We start from the raw sequence: 23,368 nt of genomic DNA, 5'->3' as shown, positions 1-23,368 counted from the left end.
CAAATTTCCACAAAAAATGTTCATTTTATCTAGAGAAAAACATTTGGGTATTTGACTGCAGTGTTAATTTCTTAAGATAATGCAAATAACCACTTTAAATATGCAACTTAGAATTTGTGTACCTCAGCACTCAACACAAATGCCTAATGTTGGCAAAGTAATTTAGAATTACTCAGGTACAAACTGTTTCTTTTAAATAAAACAAACTAGGTTGTGCAAAAATATCATTCTCTTTCGTTCTTTTTCAGATTGAGAAGATAGAGTGGGACACATGGACCTGTGTCCTGGGGCCCACCTGTGAAGGAATCTGGCCAGCACATAGCGATATAACTGACGTAAATGCTGCAAGTCTTACCAAAGACTGTTCCCTTTTAGCCACTGGAGATGATTTTGGTTTTGTTAAGCTTTTTTCTTATCCTGTCAAGGTAATATTGCATGTTTATTATCTTTACTTGCTCAGTCTCCTTAATAACCTTAAATATTGTATCTAAGTGCATTTTTTAAAATTTGAAGTCATAAGCAATTCACATTATCGGAGTATTATTTATGCTGTATAAAAACCTCCCTGACATTGTGTTTGAGTGACTGATTTCAGTGCAGTTCTCATGGCATAGAATTCTACCTTGAAAGGCCTTCAGTGGTCACCGAATCCAACATCTCACAAACTGCAAAGTAAGTGTTACCTTTACAACCTTACAGACCAGTGCCTTTCTAACTTTCATTAGGATACTTCCACAGATGAGGAACTTAATACCACACAGCACCCCAAGTGATGTTTAAATACCTCCAATTGTTAAAACGTTTTTCTCTATCTTGAGCTGAATTCTTTTCTTTCCTTTTTTTTTTTTTTTTGAGACGGAGTTTCACTCTGTTGCCCAGGCTGGAGTGCAGTGGCGCCATCTCGGCTCACTGCAACCTCTGCGTCCCAGGTTCAGGCAATTCCCTGCCTCAGCCTCCCGAGTAGCTGGATCACAGACGCCTGCCACCACACCAGACTAATTTTTGTATTTTTAGTAGAGAGAGGGTTTCACCATCTTGACCAGGCTGGTCTTGAACTCCTGACTTTGTGATCCACCTGCCTTGGCCTCCCAAAGTGCTGGGATTATGGGCGTGAGCCACTGCGCCTGGCCTCTTTTCTTTTTAAGTAAAGTTCTACCTTCTGAATCATCATTAAGCAATTCCATTCCTCTAACAGCCGTCATATGTAGTAAGATCACATTTGACTCCCTGAAGTCTCATTTTTTTTCCAACCTAACCTTTCTAGTTCCTTCAGCCATTTCCCATATTCGATGGCTTACAGCTGTCCCCTCCCTTTAAGCACAGTCCAGTTTATCAATTCTTCCTTCAACTGTCTAGTCTAGAACTGTATTCAGTGTTTCAGTTGTAATCTGATGAGGTCAGAGCACAGTGGGACTGCTACCTTCTTGGTTTTGATTTTTACACTTGTGTTAAATCAAACTAAAATGGCATTGGCCCTTTTGGCTGCCACACTACAAAATTGAATCATAGACGTCAATCTCAAAAATGTTCGTATTATCCCCAAGCCTGTACTTACACAATTGATTTTCTAAGACCTGAGTACAGAACTTTACATTTGTACCCAAAGAGTTTTATTTATTTTTTCTCAGTGTTCCATCCTATCTGTATCTTTGAATACCTTCTCAGAGCATTTCCTGTCCCTTGCAGCATCATGTCATCCTCTGCTTTCACAATCCCGAGTTCTAAATCATAGAAAAAAAGACAGACTGGAACAATCAAACGTCAAGTCCAGGAACCTCCCCCTCAATTCAGTTTTACATTCCATTTATTTATTTACTTTAACGAATGAATGAATGAATGACAGGGTTTTGCTGTGTTTCCCAGGCTGGAGTGCAGTGGCACGATCACCGCTCACTGCAGCCTCTACCTTCTAGACTCAAGCGATCAATCCACCTCAGCCTCCCCAGTAGCTGGGATTATGTGCATACCACCATGCCCAGCTAATTTTTTTACTTTTTGTAGAGATGGGGTCTCACTGCATTGCCCAGGCTGGTCCCAAACTCCTGGACTCAAACAGTCCTCCCACCTGGGCCTCCCAAAGTATTGGAATTATAAGCATGAGCCACCATACCCAGCTGACATTCTGTTTATTAATCTACACATGGTAACAATTCTTTAATCAGTAACAGACATTTAAATTTACCTCCCTGTACAGTCATTTATCCTGGTCCAAGAAGACATCATTAAATTCTTGGCAAATGTCTTGCCTAAAGACAAGTGGATTGTGGTCTCTGTCATCCTTAATCTCTCCTTCTAATAAACCAACCAATAAAATATGTGAGGTTAGTTCACAGTGTACCCATTACTGTCTGGTTATCACTACTACTTTTTCCAAATGCTTATCGAACTCCTGTGTAATATTTCATCCTAGAATTTTCCAGGGATTACATCACCTTATGAATCAATATTTGCAGGAGCGTATTTGTTTTCCCACTGGGATACAAGAACCACTTTGTGTTTGATGCCACCTCTCCTGATTCCTAAACTTTTCAGCTATTAGTGTATTATTTCTGTGGTCACGTTTGAAGGCACCTATACTCACGTAAATGAGTTCTATTTTCTCCTTTGCGGTTTGAAGAACATGCTCTTTGACAGAGGAAATGAGAAATTGACTTTCAGTTCATATGAAGCCATCTGATTAAGAAGTGTTCCTGACTTTTCTCTATTTTGCTTCTATCCCTAAATATATCTTTCACATCCTTTTCAAAAGTCTTACTTTTTGTCTTTAGCATTCCAGAAACTACACTTAAAAGTCTGTGCAAGGCTTTTGTATTCATCCTCAATTATTTGCTCCTTCTGTCATTTGTACATTTTAACCTGAACATACCAGTTACCTCTATGGCCACTGGTTACTTCGGACGCTTTTCCTCTCTTCTCCTTCCTTTGTTAATAACTGATTAGATTATCACGGTGAGTATCCCTGAGATACACATCTGATTATGTCCAGTGTTACCTTCATTGCCCATCCCAAAGCCACCTGGCAACCTTCTGCCAATGATCTGTCACTTACCAGCCCTTCCTATTTGATCAGAATTTAGTTCTAAGTAGCCATTTTCCTTGCTATTTCTATGTGTAAATGAAATTGCTAGCAGTACAAGGCAAAAAGTTAGTGATACCCTGGTCTTAGTAGACCGAGGTTTTGGAGCAGCTATTTAGATAACTAAAACCCCCACAGTGCTATTGCATCTTGCTAGTACTTCCCCTACCTGACAAGGTGGCTTATCTATATATTACAGTCATTTCAAGTTGTGTTCCTCAGACCAGAGTTCCAGGGAGGTATATCTCAGGTGGCATGGAAGGAACCAGTGCAAAAGCTCTGGAATCCCATTCCTGTTTTAACAAAGTTACGCTGTGTTTTGAATTTTGCACATTCAGCTTCTGTGTACGCTTTTTTTGTAAGATTTTATTGTGAAGATTTTGAAGCATACACATAAGACAAGAGAATAATATAGTGAACTCATAGAAACCCACAACCTAAATTCTGTAATTTAAACTGTAGAATTAAGAAAGAAAAATAAAGATCTCAAATAACCTAACTTTACACTTCAGAAAAACTAGGAAAAGAAGACCAAACTAAGCTTACTGTTAGCAGAAGGAAGGAAATAATAAAGATTAGAACAGAAATAAATAAAATAGAGAACTTAAAGAGAATAGAAAAAACCAATGAAACTAAGAGTTGGTGTTTTTGAAAAGATAAAATTGACCAACCTCTAGCTAGACTAGCCAAAAAAAAGGACTCAAATAAAATTATAAATGAAAGAGGAGACATTATAACTGATACTATAGAAATACAAAGGATCATAAGAGACTACTTTGAGCAGTTACATGCCAACAAATTGGATAACCTGGAAGGAATGATACATTTCTGGAAATATACAACCTACCAAGACTGAATTACAAAGAAATAGAAAATCTGAACAGATCAATAATGCACAAGAGATTGAATCTGTAATCAAGAACCTCCCAGAAAAGCCCAAGACCATGTGGCTTCATGTGTGATTTCTCCCAAGTATTTAAAGAAAAAATATTGCCAATCCTTTTTAAACTCTTTCCAAAAAAAAAAAAAAAAAAAATTGAAGAGGAGGGAACACTTCTAAACTCATCTTATAAGGCCAGCAGAACCTTGATAACAAAACCAGATAAGGACATTACAAGAAAACTACAGGCCAATATGCCTGGTGAATATAGGTGCAAAAATCTGAAACAAAATACTACAAACCAAATTCAACAGCATATTAAAAAGATCATACACCATGATCAAGTGGAATGGGTCCCTGGGATGCAAAGATGGTTCAATATATGCAAGTTAGTAAATGTGATATACCACATAAACAGAATAAAGGATAAAAATCATTTGATTATCTCAGTGGATGTGGGAAAAGGATGGACAAAATTCAACATCCTCTCATGATTAAAAACACTAAAGGCCATAAATGAAAAACCCACAACTGACATACTCAGTGATGAAAAGCCTAAAGCTTTTCCTTTAAGATCAGGAACAAGACAAGGAAGTCCTAGCCAGAGCAATTAAGCAAGCAAAAGAGAGAAAAGGCATCCAGATCAGAAAGAAAGACGTAAAATTATCTCTATTTATGTACAACATGATGTTATATATAGAAAACCCTAAAGACCCCCCCAAAAAACTATTAGAATTAATAAAGTCAGTAAAGTTGTAGGATACAAAGCTAACATATACAATTCAATTACATTTTTATATACATAGACTATCTACAAAAACTGTATCATCAAGATGAATAAAATGTTTAGGAATAAGTTTAGCCAAGGAGGTGAAAGAACTGTATACTGAAATCTGTAAGACACTCAAATCGAAGAAGACACAAATAAATGGAAAGAGATCCTGTGTTCATAGAGTGGAAGAACTAATATTGTTAAAATGTTCACGCTACCCAAAAAATAATCTACAGATTCAATGTAATCCTTATCAAAATTCCAAAGGCATTTTTTTCACAAAAATTGGAAAAACAACCTTAAAATTTGTATGTAACAACAAAAAACCTGAATAGCCAAAGCAATCCCAAGAAAGAATAAAACTGCAAGTGTCACACTTTGAAATATAGATTTCAAACTATATTACAAAGCTATAGTAATCAAAACAGTATGGTACTGACATGAAAACACACATAGACCAATGAAACAGAATAAAGATGCCAGAAATATATCCATATATATTATATAGTCAATCTTTGACAGGGTTGCCAAAAATACACAGTAAGGAGAAGATAGTCTCTTCAATGAGTGGTGTCAGGGAAACTGGATATCTACATTCAAAAGAATGAAATTGGACTTTATCTCACACCATTTAAAAAAATTAACTCAAAATGGATTAAAGACTTAAATGTAAGACCTGAAATCATACTACTCCTAGAAGAAAATATAAAGAGCTCCTTGACATTGGTCTTGGCAGTGATTTCTTGGATATAACAGCCAAAGCACAAGCAAAAACAAAAGCAAGTGAGACTACATCAAACTAAAAAGCTTTGCATGGCAAATGAAACAATCAACAAAATGGAAAGGCAGCCTATGGAATGGGAAAAATAATTGCAAACCATGTTTCTGATAAAGGGTTAATATACAAAATATATAATGAATTTTACAACTAAATAGCAATAACTATGATTTTAAAATAGGCAAATGACTTGAATAGACATTTCTCCAAAGAAGACATAGAAATGGCTAACAGGTATGTGAAAAGATGTTCAACATCACTTATTAGGGAAATGTAAATCAAAATCACAGATACCACCTCACACCTGTTAGGATGTCTATTAAAAAAAGAACAAGCGTTGGTAAGGGTGTAAAGAAAGGGAACCCTTGTAGTGTACACTGTTATGCCCACCAATAGTGTACAAATTGGTACAGTCATTATGGAAAACGATATGGAGGTTCCTCAAAAAATTAGAAACTAATATATGATTCAGTAATCCCACCTCTGGGTATATATCCAAAGGAAATGAAATCAGTGTCTTGAAGAGATATCTACACCACCATGTTCATTACAGCATTATCTACAATAGCCAAGATATGGAAACAACTGAAGTATCTATCAACAAATGAATGGATAAGGAAATTATTGTGTATATATACATATACATGGTGGTATATTATTCACCCATAAAAAAGAAGGAAACCCTGTCATTTGCAGTAATGTGGATGAACCTGAAGGACATGGTAAGTGAGATGAGCCAGGCACAGAAAGACAAATACTTTGTGATCTCACATATATGTGGAAGCCAAAAAAGTTGAACTCATAGAAGTAGAGAGTAGAAGGGTGGTGGCCAAGGACTGGAGAGTGGGTGGAAATGGGGAGATGTTGGTCAAAGAGTATAAACTTTTTTTTTTTTTTTTTTTTGAGACGGAGTTTCGTTCTTGTTGCCCAGGCTGGAGTGCAGTGGCGCAATCTGGGCTCACCGCAACCTCTGCCTCCCGGGTTCAACCGTTTCTCCTGCCTCAGCCCCCTGAGTAGCTGAGATTACAGGCATGTGCCACTATGCCTGGCTAATTTTGTAATTTTAGTAGAGATGAGGTTTCTCCATGTTGATCAGGCTGGTCTTGAACTCCCAACCTCAGGTGATCCGCCCGCCTCAACCTCCCAAAGTGCTGGGATTACAGGCGGGAGCCACCATGCCTGGCCAAAGGGTATAAACTTTTAAGATAAATAAGTTCTGGGGATCTGATGTAGAGCATGGTGACTATATTTAATTATACTGTGTTATTTACTTTAAATTTGCCAACAGAGTAGATCCTAAGTGTCCTCACCAAACACACACACACACACCCCCAATGGTAACTATGTCATGATTAATGCATTAATTACCTTGATTGTAGTAATTATTTCACAATATATGCATATATCAGATTCTGTTGTACACCTTGAATATATAAAAATTTTTGTTAATTGTACCTCAGTAAAGCTGGGAGGAAAAAGTAAATTTTAGACATCAAGATACTTACCCCTAAATGTTTCATCATGCATATTATTATCTAGAGTTCAAGATTTGCTTATGGTATTTTTTAAGTAAAAGTTATATACAATTGAAATACATAAATATTCAGTGTTCCATTTGATAAGCTTTGACAAAAAGCTCATATACCTATATAAACATCTCTTATGAGGATACATAGGCCATTGCCACCCCAGACTGCTTCCTCATACTCCTTCTGGGCCAGTCCCCATGCCCCCTCCCTCCCTCAGCTGAAACAACTGTTCCAGTGTTTTTCACCATAAATTTTACCTGTTTAAGAATTTCATATAAATGAAATAGGTACTGCTTTTTATCCAGCTGCTTTCACTCAGAGATGTTTCTGAGATTCATCAATGTTGTTGCATAATAATAGTTCGTTCATTTTCATCGCTGAGTAGAATTCCATTGTGTGGATATAACAGTTTGTTCATCCATATTCCTATGATGAACATACTTTTCCAGTTTTTGGTTATAGTAAAGCTGCTATGAACATTTTTAGACAAGTCTTTGTAGACATATGCTTTCTTTCTCTTAGGTAAATATATAGGAGTGTAATTTCTGAGTCATGGGGAAAAATATATATAACATTTTAACAAACTGCCAGACCTTTTTCCAAAGTTGTATCATTTTATATTCCCACCAAAAATGTAAGAGTTCCAGTTGCTGATATTCGGTCTTGTCAGATGTATAAAATTCAGCTGTCCTGGGGAGTAGATAGTGCCATCCAGTTGTGTTTTCAGTTTACATTTCTCTGATGACTAAGGATGCTGAGCACTTTCTCATCTATTTACTGTTTGGGAAGTATCTGTACAAATCTTTTGTCCATTATTTTAAATTTTCTTTTCATTCTTGAGTTCTGTGTATTTCTTGAGTTCTGTGTTTCTTCAATCAGATTGAAGAAATAGGTTCATAGCTTAAACTACTAGCCAAATATGAATTATTTTGATAAAATCACTTCCTCTTTTTTTAAAAAAATTTATTATTTTTCAAGATGGAGTTTTTGCTCTTGTTGTCCAGGCTGCAGTGCACTGGCGTGATCTCGGCTCACTGCAACCTCTGCCTCCTGGGTTCAAGTGATTCTCCTGCTTCAACCTCCTGAATAGCTGGGATCACAGGTGCCTGCCACCATACCTGGCTAATTTTTTGTATTTTTAGTAGAGATGGGGTTTCACCATGTTGGCCAGACTGGTCTCGAACTCCTGACCTCAGGTGATCCACCTGCCTTGGCCTCCCAAAGTGCTGGGATTACAGGCGTGAGCCACTGTACCCAGCCTCTTCTTTTTTTTTCAACCTGATTTTTCTGGCACACTTTCCTTCCCAAATACATGAATCTCTTGCCAATGAATATTTCCAGCTGTATAGTCACACTTGTCTAACTGCTGTCACTCTGTTGAACAAAGTTCATTATCTGTCATGAACTTGAATGGTTGTGTCTTCCCAAATCTGTGTTAAAGCCCTAACTCCCAATGGGACTGTATTTGGAGATAGGTCATTTAGGGAAGTAACTAAGGTTAAAGGAGTTTATAAGGGAGGGGCCCTAATCTGATAGAATCAGTGTCCTTATAGAAGAGATGCCAGAGAGCTAGCTTTCACCCTCCACACACACACCGCCCGCTCTTCCTGTGAGCACGCAGTGAGAAGGCAGCTATCTACAAGCCAGGAAGAGAGCCTGCACCAGGAACCAAACTGGCCAGCACCTTCATCTTGCCCAGCCTCTAAAACTGTGAGAAATAAATTTCTGCTGTTTAGCTACCCAGCCTAGGGCATTTTATTATGGCAACCCAAGCAGACTAATGTCCCATGCCATTGCTATATTCTCGCATTGAGTTCTATGTCATCAGTCTTGGTGATATCTGTGAGATCTTATTACCACCACAGAGCTCTGTGTCCAAAATTCAAGTTCCGTTTGTTGGCTGCTAAAATCACATCATTATCTTGGCTCTTTGTCTCATTCTACTTTCCCATGAGTGGGCACCTCTTCCAGGTATTTTTCTTTCCATGCCAGACAAGTATCTTTATTAATATTCAGTTTTATAGGTTAAAGCCTTCCCAATTAGATCATTAGTGCCCTGACAACCACCTTGTCCCAACCTCCATGAGACAGACTCTATCCTTTGTCAGAGCCTTAACAGGAGCACGACACATTTTTGTAGTACCTTAAACCATGGACCAGAAAACCAAATTCTGTTTTTTGACACCATCTTTATGGCCTGCTGATTGCTTCCTGTAGCCTCCCTTCCCTTCTTAACCTAGACCCTTCTGCTAAATGGAGAGGCTAAAAATACCACTATGTCATTTGCATTTTTAAAACCCTCCATGCCCTCAAGTCCTTAAGTTTCCTTCTCAGAATGTGAAAAGCTCTGGAGGATGATTCTTCAGAGAGAAACTTTGCATGGAAAATTTTACAGACAAGGAAACTGAAATGTGAATGTAGGGGAGAGTGCACAGCTTTCACGAGATTCTCAGGAATTTCTTCCCTACAAGGGATTGACAACCACTACTCTGGAGACATATTCCAGATTTTTTTTGTTTTAAGATGGAGTCTCACTGTTGCCCAGGCTGTAGTGCAGTGATGTGATCTTGGCTGACAGCAACCTCTGCCTCCCAGGTTCAAGCAATTCTGCCTCAGCCTCCCAAGTAGCTTGGATTACAGGCATCCACCACCATGCCCAGCTAATTTTTGTATTTTTAGTAGAGTCGTGGTTTCACCATGTTGGCCAGGCTGGTCTTGAACTCCTGACCTCAAGTGATCTGCCTGCCTCGGCCTCCCAAAGTGCTGGAATTACAGGCATGAACCGCTGCACGTGGCCATATTCCAGGTTTTTCTGGGGCTATCATCCATTATTTCATCACTTGATGGATAGAGTTGTGGTGAAGCAGCAAGTTATGATGGGTGTAATAAGTGCAGTTTGGCTTGAAAACCCAGAAAGGTCATTCATCCCACTGGCTGTGCCAGGTCTTGAGGACGTTTCCTTCATAGGCCCTGCCGGGAATCACTAAACATCCCTGCCAGTGTCTTCCTCCTGAGACAGCAGCTGGTTTCACAGAACCTTCTAGCAACTGTCAATTCCCTTTATTGTTGCATGGAGCAGTGATCTTGTTTCCTATTCTGAGAATCTCGAATCACCCACTGCTGCAGGAATCTCTGCCTTGTTAAATCTCTTCAGTGGCCCTGAATTTTTTCCTCTCTCTTTCTTCCTCTATGTCCCTTTTTTCCCCTCTGCAACCTGAATCTCATCCCTTAGAGTCTGTTTTTCCCTGAACCTTTCTTTTTGCATTTTTTTCTTCCCATCTAGAAACCCTGTGTCCCTCTTATAAGTTAAGGGCGTAGAGAGGCATTTCTCATGCTCTTTTACTTCTGTGAAGAAACAGCTTGCATTTGTAGTATATAAACTGGATGTGCTCCTGCTTCCAGCTAGAAGACCAGCAGGGCACATGGCTGCAGCTGCTGTGACTGTCCTCTGTTTCCATGCCTTCTGGATCTCACATGTTCGAATGGGTTTTTCTTGGAAATTCTTTTGTTCTGCCTATTTGCTAGCAAACTAATAACTCTGGAGGGCCTCCTGGAAATCCTGCCTGCCTGTTTGCTTCAGGAGTCTTTCTAGGCTCAGTACTCTGCTGAGGAGTGGGCAGTTCCGCTCTGCTGTCAGCTAGTAGTTGGCCAAATACAGGGCGATCTTGACTAGGAGTATTACAAAGTCACGAACGCTCCTGCACCTGTTTCCTGCTGTATGTCTGTGCTGTTTTCAGACTCTCCAGCATGCCAGTCCAAAACCCTCTGGGAACCACTTGTAAATTACTTAATAAAATTTTCATCTAGGATACTAGTGACTCTCTCACAACCTCAGAGAGTGCATGTGGCTTCCCATATTGTGTAAGGTATTCCCTCGGAGTCGCTGAGAGAATGGAAAAACTCCATGTCTTTAAATGGCTCCCGCTGCAGCTGTTTTTGCCAGGCTGTGGCTCATGAGCTGAATATGGAAGCTCTTTCTGGTGCCAGCTTTGATTTTGCACCGCTTGTCAGGACTGCCCTGGCATGAGCAGCTGACTTGCATTCCACTCTCCACCCTCTGCCCTCCACCCGGGGATAAAGGTGGGGTGGCCTGGGCACACCACTCCAAAAAGCTTTTAGTCATTACTGATAAATTGGGTTTTATGTATTTGGCTATGTTTGTTGAAAAGGAGCTTTGCTTTAAATCAATGTTTGAGTGTTTCTATTAAAAATTCTTTCTAGCGTCTGTGGCAGAAACCGTTGTGTTCATTTTACATCTTTCTTGAGGTCCCAGGTTTATAACATATCCTTTGCTCTTCTGCCACTGCCTGGACTATGGTACAAAAATCACTGTAGGAGATGGCTGTGGAGACACTTTTGATCTCAGATGTCAGCCAGACTTACAGTCAGGAGTTTACACTAGAGACCTATGGAGGCAGCACATTTGACATTTGAGAGAACCAGAACAAGCTTTTTATATGTCCATAGATTCCCAGAAAATGGGTTCTGTAGTCTAACATTTCATTCATTCCCTCAAAAATATATTGAGGACCTATTGTGAGCTGGGTACTGTTTGAAGAAAAAAGAGACCTAGTGCCTGCCCACATGGAGCTTACATTCTAGTTGAAATGTGTGAAATTGCTGTTGAACTGTTTCCTTTGTATCCAGTAGAAATCAGTAGAAACTAATATGGATAAACGAGCCCAGAGAAAGGAATAATGGTGGCTGGGGTAATCACCAATTTCGGGCTTTACAGGGACAGCACGCAAGATTCAAGAAGTACGTGGGGCACAGTGCACATGTCACTAACGTGAGGTGGCTGCACAATGACTCTGTGCTGCTCACCGTGGGCGGCGCCGACACAGCCCTGATGATCTGGACCAGGGAGTTTGTGGGGACCCAGGAGAGCAAGCTGGTGGACAGTGAGGAGTCGGACACCGACGTGGAAGAGGATGGAGGTGAGCCCCCACCTGCCATGTGCCTCCTGCGCCGAATGTACCTCCCAACACCTCCCTTCCTGGGCCACTGCAAACCAACTGGCTCCCCAATCTCTTTCTGTTGTTTGAGGCTATGACAGCGATGTTGCTAGAGAAAAGGCCATTGACTACACCACCAAGATTTATGCTGTGAGCATCAGGGAAATGGAAGGCACCAAGCCACACCAGCAGCTGAAGGAAGTTTCCGTGGAAGAAAGGTATGGTGTTGCCAGGTTTGCTTGCTTTTATTATACCTGATAACAAGAAACTTGTTTAAGCCACAGTGCATTTTCTTTGCCCTCAAAGTTGCTGCTTAAGTCTATCTTTTATAAATCTGCACAGAGTCTTCACCTGTACACAGGCTTAAGCTGAGAAAAAATTGCACAACATCCCAGTACGTGGCAAAGGGCGGTTTATACTTTGTGGACGTTGGTTATGGAACGTGACTTGAATAGACATGAAATTTGGGTGGACTAGGCTTCTCCATGCCCAGAAAAAATGCTAGGGTAGCCCAAAAGCAGTCCTGACTGTGGTGGCTGACAGGAAAGCCTGCTGACCAGCAAGGTAGGAGGGAGGACAGGCTTCTGAGGTCATGGAGGAATAGTTGCGGAGTTGTGAAAAACCGTCTTCCATTCTAACCACAATCTGTGCCTTATACTCCATTCACTTGGTGTATCTTCTCTTACTGTGTCTTCATTTGCCCGGATTTGTCTGGGTGAGTTTGGCAATTCCGGCCTATCCCATTTGGTTTTATTGCCTTGGATCCTCTATGTAGAATGAGAGTTTTCTAGTATTATTTTGGGGCTTTTCAATGTGCTATTTTAAGTATTGATAAGAATTGTCAAACACTTTAGCATTTCTAAAAAAGAAAAGCTCAGAATTACTATTTTACTTAATTTATCATATTCATGCTAAGAGTGGATATTGAATAAAAATTCTAATAACTAAAGAGAATTTCATGGATCTCAAAGATGTTTTAAGAATTCTGTTGGCTGTTCACATTGAGGTAGGCTCGATGTTCACAATACACTGGTCTCACAATATATAATTTATGAGATTCAAGTAGTTTGCATTTAGTATGGCTTTCTGCCTAACAATAACTAATAAGTCTGACCTATCACTTCTTACTATTATGTGGGGTTTTAGATGCAAAGAAATGTAACCTCCTCCTCCTCCTCCTCCTGCTTAAATTCAGTGCCAGATGTTAAAATAAACTTGGTAAATGGTGGGTGTGCTACTGGCAAGAAGATTGAATCTAATGCAAAAAAGCCCTAATTTTTCCCTAGCATCTTTGTTAGATGTTACAAAGATCCAGAGCTCTCTTTTAAGAAAAAATTAGAGATTTTTCTGCAGTGGTCTTCATAGTTCATTTTGCTTGCAACATGGTTTTAAAGTGGCCACAAACAGAAAATAATTTTTAAAAGTCCTAATTCTAAGAATTAAGGGGAAAAAAGAACCATATGCACAGAAGTGCATGAATAGGCTCCCACTTAAATAATCCAATCTAAAAAAATGTTTCACCTGCATTATACATTCCTTTGAAAAAAAAAAAAAAAACAACTACCCAGCCTTTCTAATTTCATTTCTAGTTTCACATACCATTGTGAAATGAGTTGACATGGCCATTATCCCAAGGGTGTTTCTAGCTGATTTCTGTAAGTCATTCGTACATCATGCTGAGATTCATACTGGCCACCAAAATATAATCATTTAACCGAAGCCCCAAATTCCAAACACTACAGCTGATTTCAAACCCAAACCAAGGCTCACCTCATCCTCTTCTTGTCTCGTTGCCTCTTTGGGGAAATCTGTCAAAATTTCATAATGCCCAACTTAATGAAAGGTAGGAGGACTGATGATAGAGAGGACCCTAAGAATTTTTCATTTTAAAATTCAGAATTTTCACACATTACCCCATTTTATTATCAAGCTATACCCCATCAGATAGGAAACTGTATAGTAGCATACACTGGAATGACTCTTTTTTTTTTTTTAACAAAAGGAAAAAGCCTTATAATATTATGAGATGGGGTAGGCAGTTCAGTACTTTACTGGCATTTAAAAAAATTCACACCAGGATTTAGTGAAGAAAACAATTTTAAGATAAGTGTAGGGTCTGGAGGAATAATCAAACCTTTTCTGTAGAGAGCAGCTTCCTAGATAACTTAAAAAGCCTTGACAGCCTCAATTCCCAGAAGGAGCTGTAACTAGAGCACACACTGCCAGCTGCACAGCATGCCGGGAGCAGAGTGGGGCCGTGCCAGGTAGGGTCAGCTAGTAAAGAGCAATAAATGATGGCCAACTTAGCAGTCTCCATGGGGGCAAATCACAATCAGAACCAAGAACAAGCAGACTCCACCAGTCCTGGTCAGTAATTTTAGGGGAGCCTGAACCTCAGAGATCAGACTGTAGGCATCTTCTGGACCACAAAATAGAACATTGCCAGGCAAGGCAGGGCATTCGGGGAATTTGAGAGAAAGCAGGATGAGTGATGGAATTGGGAGGGTGGCACAAGATGTTAAACAGCATATCTTAGTCCTCATCTAGGGTATAAAACAGGACCCATGGACTCTAGCAACCTGGAGTGACAGAGGGGCAGAGAAGGAAAAATGCTGACATCAGGACCACATGAAGCCAGGCAGCAGTGGCCAACTTTTCCCTGGGAATAATCAGGGCTGTTGCCCAACAGCCCCTGATACTGTTTTCTTTGGCTACTTCAAGCCCTGCTTGAAGATTTGACAGACAGGGGTTTTCCTTGGTGTTCCCATCATTGTGCCTTCTGTATATACCTGCAGATACTTCTGTATACCTGGGTGCTTTTTCTAAACACTTGGTTTAAGACATGCACCAATGAGACTAATGGGAGACGAGTACTCGAGGACTGAAAGAGATGTGAGCTTGGAACAACCACTCCACGCAGGGTCCTTAGCACTGTTTTGTCTCTTAGCAATGTTTCAGGCAGCTCTACCTCTGGTAAATCCCCTGTCACCTAAAAGCAATTAGAAACCGTGAGATGACTGTAGCACCTGTCATACTGAGAAAAATGCCTTGAAGGCAGCTGTGCTTTATGCATCAATTACTTTTGAAGCAACTGAATTCCTAATTCCTAAATTTTAAGATAGTTGTGGATTGTTTCTAATTAGACTCAGTTATTTGACTTTAAAATAGCTGTGAGATTTCAGATCATGCATCCTTGTACAATTGCTGATTACATTGTGAGTTCGTATTCTTCAGAAGCCATACGATCTTCAGTTCTAATCTTTCAGAAAAGGAGGAAGCTGAGAAGAAATTTACAATTGGTCTCAAAAGAATCCTGGGTTACACATACCAGATATGTAATGTCCATGAGGTGTTCAGCGGGTAGCCCAGTTACTCCAGCTTTCCTCTAGCACACTGGGATACCCTGCCTCCGTGACCCAGACTCATCTGGCTGGTCCCCAACCTTGGGTGAACCCTTGGGTGATCTTGCTGCTCAGCTGCCACGTGTGGTGCGTGGCTGAGGAAAGTCATGAAGTCTTTTCTACTTTTGGGAATCCATGCTTTCACTCCTTATCTGGGCACTCAGGGCTACCCCATGCTGCCCTCCTTCGTCCCCAGCCGAATTGATGCTAATTCTGGTCTAGAGGAACCCTTCCAAACCTTCCCACCTCTCAAGTGCCATGCCCCAACCTGACACACCTCTTACTCTCAACTTTTGACCTCATCTCCTTTGCCATGTTTTCTTATAATGTAATCTTTTGTCCATCTACAAACTTAAGATATTTAATTGATACTTAAAATATCAGAAAAGTTCCTTTTGGGGAGAAAAAATGAAGGAGGAAAGCATAGTTTTTCAGAGCAATTTAAGATACAAAATGCTTATATCATCTCAACATGAGGTATGGTGCCCAAATCCTGTATTCAGACTTCGGTAAAAACAGTTTTCCCCAATTCATCAAGTGATGAAATCCGTAAGGTTTGCTTGGTACCAAATTACTAGAGTTGCCTGTAAAATTAAGAATTTTCTTTTCACGTTACCAAAGTCACAACTAGTTTACATACTGTTTTTTGATTTATAACATAGGGGCTTTCAAGGGGGTCACCCAACCCAAACTGGCCTAAGCAAAAGGGAACTTACTGGTTTACACACCTAAGTATGCAGGAGTAGGGCAACTTCAGGTGGCACTTGTTAAGAGAACTCAAATGTTGCTGCCAGGATTCTGGTTTTTTCTTCATATCTCAGTTCTGCTTCCTCTGGGTTATTACAGTTCTTCAGGTAGAAAAATGGCTGCAGAACTTACAGTCTCTGTGGTTCAAAATCAGTAGGAAAGAACTGCCTCTGATTCACAAGTTCCCCTACAAATGTCTTTTGAGGTGCTATTGGCTCTGGTGGGCCCCGGGACTACCCTTGAACCAATCACTATGGGCTAGGAAGAAAAAGTCTTTGACTCTTCCCTTGGAAATAGTCAGCTGCCACCATAGACTAGCAATGTAATCACTTCACCTCTCTGTAATCACTTCCCCCAGAGGTGATTTGGACAGAGCCAAAATAGAATATGTCTACTACAATTCACCCTTTTCTTGTCATATATATCCTCTTAAAATGGCCCCGTTTAAAACTATTCTATATATAGGCCAGGCACAGTGGCTTATGCCTGTAATCCCAGAATTTGGGAAGCCAAGGTGGGCAGATTACATGAGGCCAGGAGTTCAAGACCAGCCTAGGAAACATGGTGAAATCCTGTCTCTCTTAAAAATACAAAAATTAGCCTGGTGTGGTGGCACACACCTGTAATCTCAGCTACTCGGGGGGCTGAGGCACAAATTGCTTGAACCCAGGAGGCGGAGGTTGCAGCGAGCCAAGATGGCACTGCTGCACTCCAGCCTGGGTGACAGAGTGAGACTCTGCCTCAAATAAAAAGAAAAAAAAAAAACACTAAAACCCCCCACTATTCTATATGTAATTTGAAATGCAGTTATGCCACCTTACCAAAAAGAGGTGGCTCAAAGTCTCAGCCAGTTGCCACATCCAGGATCTGAGAGTACTGTGAAATTTTCTCATCCAGGTCCAGATAAAGCCCCTCATGGTCCTGTGGCTAATGATAATATTAACCACCCTAACTTGCCAAATAGTGGTAAAGAGAGGACAGAATGAAGATAATTTTTTTGAATCACCAGTTTGAAGGAGGGAGAATGAGACAACATGCAGTGGTCACTGGTCCATACCGTATTGTCTTCAGCTGGACTGGACAATCAACGATTCCTGCCCTAGCCATGTGCGAGTATTACATGACTGGATGGTGATGTGAATGTTGGAAGATGCCAGCCGTCAGGATATAAAGGTTTTGTTTGTTGTTTCAAAACATACACATATGGAAGTGAAAAATAAAAGTAGGAAGTAACATAATACTCTCTTAAAAGTACAGCTCTCCAAGTGTCCCAGGTTCCTACTGGGATGTCAGTGACGCCCCTGTATTTTGTCATTCTCATGGGAAAATTTGTATCCTCCCGCCCCCCCATGAGCTCCTCCCTTGACGAGAGACTGGCTCAGGGCTTGGCTGCTCCACAGACACGCATAAGCTGTCACTTTGCTTGAGGGAAGGTCAATTTTTAGACATCTGCCAGGAGGCCCACATTTCAGGTCAGTTTAAATTCCATTTTTGTCATTTAGTCCTCTGGCCTAAGATTTGGAGTTATATAGTATCAACTTAGAAAAATATATATATTTATATTTATATTTATATTTATATCTATGTTTGAGACTGGGTCTGGCTCTGTTGCCAGGGTGTAGTACGGTGGCGTGATCCTGGCTCACTGCAGCCTCAACCTCCTGGGCTCAAGCAGTTCTCCCACTTCAGCCCCCCAGGCACCTGGGACTAGGACTACAGGTGTGCACCACCATATCCAGCTTATCTTTATTTTAGAGACGGGGTGGTCTTACTATGTTTCCCAGGGTGTTCTCAAACTCTTTGGCTCAAGCAGTCTTACACCTTGGCCTCCCAAGTGCTAGGATTCCAGGTGTGAGCCAACATGCCCAGCTCGAAAAATATGTTTTTTTACATTTCAAACTGATACTTGAATTCTCAAGGGAAAGATATATCAATTAAACAAATTACTATTCTATTTCTTAAGTCAAATCACTTGTCACTCTGCCCTCATTTTTGGTGATAAACTGAGTATGAGTTAATTTATTATTGGTAGATATTCCTTTTTTAAAGTATAGTTTATATTATTTGTCTCTGGAAGGAATATTATAACCTTTTGTAGGCTCAACTAATTTTCATTAATGGTTTGGTATTGGCATTGCTTCGTGTTTAGATTGTCACGTTTGGTCTTTAGCAGACCCTCCTTTGGGTGGCTGTACGTGTCGTTTTTGTAGTACCACCATGTACCTTTGAAATCGTCTGTTTTTTGCTAAGGAGTCCCATGCTTATCTTTGGTGTTCCTGTCCTGTGAATGGCGTCTGGGCTCTATGAGTACACATTAGTTGAAGATTTGGAGAACACACAAAATCTAGTTTATTCTCCTTTAATTGTTCTTTCTAATGGAAAGTGGTGATTATCACAGAAAAGAACCTTAGGGTATTTTACTGTTGAACAGTAATTACTATCATTTGTAACTACTTTTGCATATGTTTTTATTACCTAGTAGTATATCTGCATAACTTTTTAAAAATCAGGGATGGCCAGCAAAAATTCAACCAAATCAATGTCAAGAATTATTAGAGACATTTAAAACTTTACCCAATTAAAGTGAAACAATTTTGGTGAGTTACAGTTTTTATACCACCATCTGAGCGTGCCACAACAATCAACTTATAAAATCCATTAATGCTGAGGTTTGTTACTTTTAAAAATTGTAGTCTTATATTCACATTATGTTTTGTTATTCACATATATCTTTAAAAATAATGTTTAAGGCCAGGCGTAGTGGCTCACACCTGTAATCTCAGCACTTTGGAAGGCTGAGGTGGGAGGATAACTTGAACCCAGGAGGTTGAGGCTGGCAGGAGTTTAGATGAGCCTGGGCAACATAAGGAGGCCCTATCTCTACAAACAAAATTTAAAAAATTAGCTGGGAATGAAAACACACTCCTATAATCCCAGCTACTCAGGAGGCTGGGGTGAGAGGATCCCTTGAGGCCAGGAGTTCAAGGCTGCAGTGAGCTGTGATCACACCAGTGCACTCCAGCCTGGGCAACAGAGCGAGACCCTGTCCATGAGTGAATGAATCAGTGTATGTTCAAACATCTTGGACTCATCTCCAGAGGTTTTCATTATCACATTAAGAGAAAGCCAGAAATTAGAAACTTACAACTATGGAAATATTTAGTGCCAATGTCCACATTTTTTGTTCTTATCAAATTATCATGCAGATTCAATTTTGTATATTGTGGTAACTACACTATCACAAAGGAACATTCTTTTTGATAATTGATATGTAGCATGTAATAGTATCTCTAAGTTTGGGTTATGATCTTTTACTGAAATTCATATGAGCTGACCAGGTATTAGTCTTCCTAGTTACATCTGGTGGAGCCATGCTTAGTAATTTATTTTTAAATGCCTGCTGTTTGACATAGGTGGATGTCCTCATTTCTTCCTCACTTAACCGGCCACATAGGGGTTGGTCATAATGGATATTTTTATTTGCTATATACAGTTGGAACCTGCATTCTACAGAAACCCAACTTTCTAATAAGATACAGAATAAATAGAGAGTTAAACTATTATGGAAATTGGCATATAAGTACTCACTTAACCTTTATGTTTTGAAGAGGATACAATAATTAGCTCAAGGATTGTTTTCTCAATACACCTGAGTCAGCCATCTGTATTTTTTTCAAGGTCCTTTATTAGCAACTGCTGAGGCATACAGCTTTTGACTGTCTATCCAGGGATGAATAAAAGAATGTTAGACTTAACACTTCCTGTTTCTACATTATGTTTGTAACATTATTTTACTTATAGCATTTTTCACCTGTCACTGAAAAGAGGTTTAACTGCACACTTCTTTTGTTACCCGAGAAGCTGCATAATTTATGGCCAAAAGTCAAAATCCCAAACTCACCTAAAGCATATTTTTTTCCTTCCTCAGTAGACTTTGGGCTTGTTGCCAGTCTCTCCTGCTTAGCTCGGGCTAAAACGGTCATGTCACTTTTTTTTTTTTTTAAAGTCTCGGCTGGGCACAGTGGCTCACACCTGTAATCCCAGCTTTGGGAGGCCGAGGAGGGTGGATCACCTGAGGTCAGGAGTTCGAGACCAGCCTGACCAACGTGGAAAAACCCCATCTCTACTAAAAATACAAAATTAGCTGGGTGTGGTGCACATGCCTGTAATCCCACCTACTCGGGAGGCTGAGGCAGGAGAATTGCTTGAACCCTGGAGGTGGAGGTTGTGGTGAGCCGAGATCAAGCCATTGCATTCCAGCCTGGGCAACAAGAGCAAAACTCTGTCTCAAAAAAAAAAAAAAAAAAAGAAGTCTTAGGCTAAGCGTGGTGGGGCAAGCCTCTTATCCCAGCACTTTGGGAAGCCGAGGCAGGAGGATTGCTTGCAACCAGCCTGGACAATATAGGGAGACCTTGTCTCTACAAAAAATTTAAAAGTTAGCCTGATGTGGTGCTTTAGTTGCTTGGGAGGCTGAGATAAAAGGATCACTTGAGCCTGGGAGGTCAAGGCTGCAGTGAGCCATGATCATGCCACTGTACTCCAGCCTGGGCCATAGAGCAAGACTCTGTCTTTAAAAAAAAAAAAAAAAAGAAATAGAAAAGTTAGTTTTTAATGCTTAAATTATATTGCCTTAGCTCCAACTTAGTGCAGTTTACTTTATAAATTATGGATAACTGTAGATACTGTGATATTTATAGTTTTAGTCACTGATGTGTTAGATTTTATCCAGATATTCAGCTGTTTTACCTGGGTAGATGACATGTACACAGCCATCTTCTAAAAAAAGTTTCAAGCAACAATGTTTTTATATACTCTATCAATCAAACTTTGTGCATTAATTAAATACTGTTTGTATTTAAATCATTATGGAATCTCTGACTTCTACAAGAGTTGGGTCAATGAGAGTCAAAGCAAAACTCAGCTCCCCTTGGATTTCCTCTTACATATAAAACCTCAAAATAATTTAGTGTCTACCTTGAAAGTGGCCAGCTATGTTCTGACAGGGGCTTAAAGACATCCTTTGCTTTAATCCCACTTCTGACACCAATCTGCTTAGTCCTCACAGGACAGTGATATTAATGATGTGAATGAGGGAAAAGTGATTGTATAAAAGTTAGGTGGGGCCAGGTGCTGTGGCTAATGCCTGTAATCCTAGCACTTTGGGAGGCCTAGGTGGGCAGATCACCTCAGGTCAGGAGTTCGAGACCAGCCTGGCCAACGTGGCAAAACCTTGTCTCTACTGAAAATACAAAAATTAGCCAGGCATGGTGGCGGGCACCTGTAATCCCAGCTACTCGGGAGGCTGAGGCAGGAGAATCGCTTTTACCTGGGAGGCAGAGGTTGCAGTGAGCTGAGATTGCACCATTGCACTCCAGCCTGGGCAACAAGAGCAAAACTCCATCTCAAAAAAACGTTAGATGAAGTTTCTCTAATTTTAGGGTATGCAGAAAGCTATAGATACAGTTACATAAGGCAGAAGCTAATAGCATTTTTTAGGCAGCACTGTTAGGGCTTCCCAAGTCCCTAGCATGCCTCAATGAGACATACAGTCATGCTTATTGGCATTTTTCCAAGCACAAGAGGCTTCCTTTATTTCTCTGAGATGTATTTTATGCTTTTCTACCATCTCCTCCTGAAACACATACGCAAATGTTTAGGAGAATCTGAGTACATGCCTACGAGCTCCGACAGTATAAGTAACTACTACAAAACACTTCTAACACACTTTGACACGTCTACTATGCGAACTAACTGACTTTGGCTTCAACAGAACCCTGTCTCAGGCCCAGGCTTCAGGCTGTCTGAGGTTCTCTTCAGCACAATGTGATGGGTTCCTTGGACATCTTCTGGCTGCACCTGTTCGGATCTCTGAGAAGATTCTGTTTGTCTTTGTTCTGTTTTGCCAAGTCTGAGATTGGCACTGGGGAAAATTGCCTCTCTGAGGGCTTCATTTTTGGTTTCCTTATTATCTCATTTCTGTTGGTGGGAGACCTGGGAGTTGTCTTAAGAACTGAACAATCACAGGCCCTTGCTGTTGACCTGCTCAGGGTTATACATAAAGCCCTCCTCTACCAAGTAGGTTGTCAACTCTGTGAAAGCAAAATTTCTGTTTTATACACTGCTTTATCTCTATAATCTAGAACATGCTGGCACTTAGTAATATGTGTTGAGTGAATAAACAGACTCCTTAACAACAACTTAACAAGATTTAGGTTCATTTTCAGTCTAGCCCATGGATTAGATATCAAATTCTGAGATCTTGTTGACACTTTGTCGTTAAAATCCATAATCCAGCTAGGAAATCTCTGCTTCTAAGCAGTTGGCCTCCCTGGTCATCCTTCCAGCGCTCAGGCTGCAGCTTCCTCCATCTGGCTTCTGCCTTTAGGCAATTCCAAGTAGTGGTCTGAAGTGGAGAAGCCCTTACCCCAGACTGCATCTCAGTGGTGTTGAGGGTAGATGTCTGCTTTGTCTGGCAGGGAATGTGTGATAGTGGATGTTTAGGAGGGGTCTAGAGGATCAGGCAACTCTCCTTTCTCTGTCATACTTGCCGTAAGTTTACTTCCATGTGGATGGATGAGTATTGCTTCCAACAGTCCCCATGGACGAGGACTCATTTCCAAGTACCAGTAGCCCCTTGTGATATGCACCCATATTTGGCTGATCCCGGCTGTCAGCATTCCATCATTTTCAATAGCCCCCACTTGTGGACCAGCAGGCATGTCAGAATCCTGACGGGTGATCCTCATCCTCCCCGCTCCCTGCAGTGCCCCTGCCTGGGCTCTGCTCTGTCTCTCTTGACCCTCCCTCCAGGCAACAGCAGAGGCTAACAACTTTCATACAAGAGATGGTTGTCCTGCTTTAATGAGGTTTGGGCATCCCATACAAGTCTGGGGGTGTGTCCCAAGTGGAATTCCTCTCCCAATTCTCTGTGAAGAGAGGGGAAAGGAACCATTTCACTTCCCAAACTGCCTTCTGCCACAGAGGTAACTTCACTCTCCAGCCATCTCAGCGGCCCGGCACAAGCAAACACGAGGAGGCGGTGCCAGAATTATTCTTAGCAGCAGATTATAAAGGAGGAATCTGTGAATATTCTGCATTAATATTTTAGTCCTTGCGGAATATATTCACTGTCAGTCTATGGCATATGTTCCTTAGGAAACCAAGGAACTTTTACCAAACCAAAATTAGAAGTAGTTTCTAAGCCTTTTATAAATGGTGGTGCCCTTACCT

The 23,368-nt window shown here is 40.6% G+C and overlaps 1 protein-coding gene across 4 annotated transcripts in view; it reads left to right on the top strand.

The window, feature by feature from the left end:
* Positions 1 to 23,368, top strand: part of EML6 (EMAP like 6) — a 262,095-nt gene that overhangs the window by 203,285 nt on the left and 35,442 nt on the right. For all 4 annotated transcript variants that reach the window (XR_010123243.1, XM_054473926.2, XM_063649364.1 and 1 more), the window contains 3 exons: positions 249 to 425; positions 11,771 to 11,972; positions 12,082 to 12,208. Coding sequence is in view for 3 of the 4 variants with exons in the window: in XM_054473926.2 (XP_054329901.1) it covers positions 249 to 425; positions 11,771 to 11,972; positions 12,082 to 12,208 (506 nt within the window). In the remaining variant the exon portion in view is untranslated. The remainder of the gene's footprint in view (positions 1 to 248; positions 426 to 11,770; positions 11,973 to 12,081; positions 12,209 to 23,368) is intronic.

This window comes from Pongo pygmaeus, chromosome 12 (genome assembly GCF_028885625.2).
Source record: "Pongo pygmaeus isolate AG05252 chromosome 12, NHGRI_mPonPyg2-v2.0_pri, whole genome shotgun sequence".
Taxonomy (NCBI): domain Eukaryota; kingdom Metazoa; phylum Chordata; class Mammalia; order Primates; family Hominidae; genus Pongo; species Pongo pygmaeus.
This window is presented reverse-complemented; position numbering and strand designations above follow the sequence as displayed.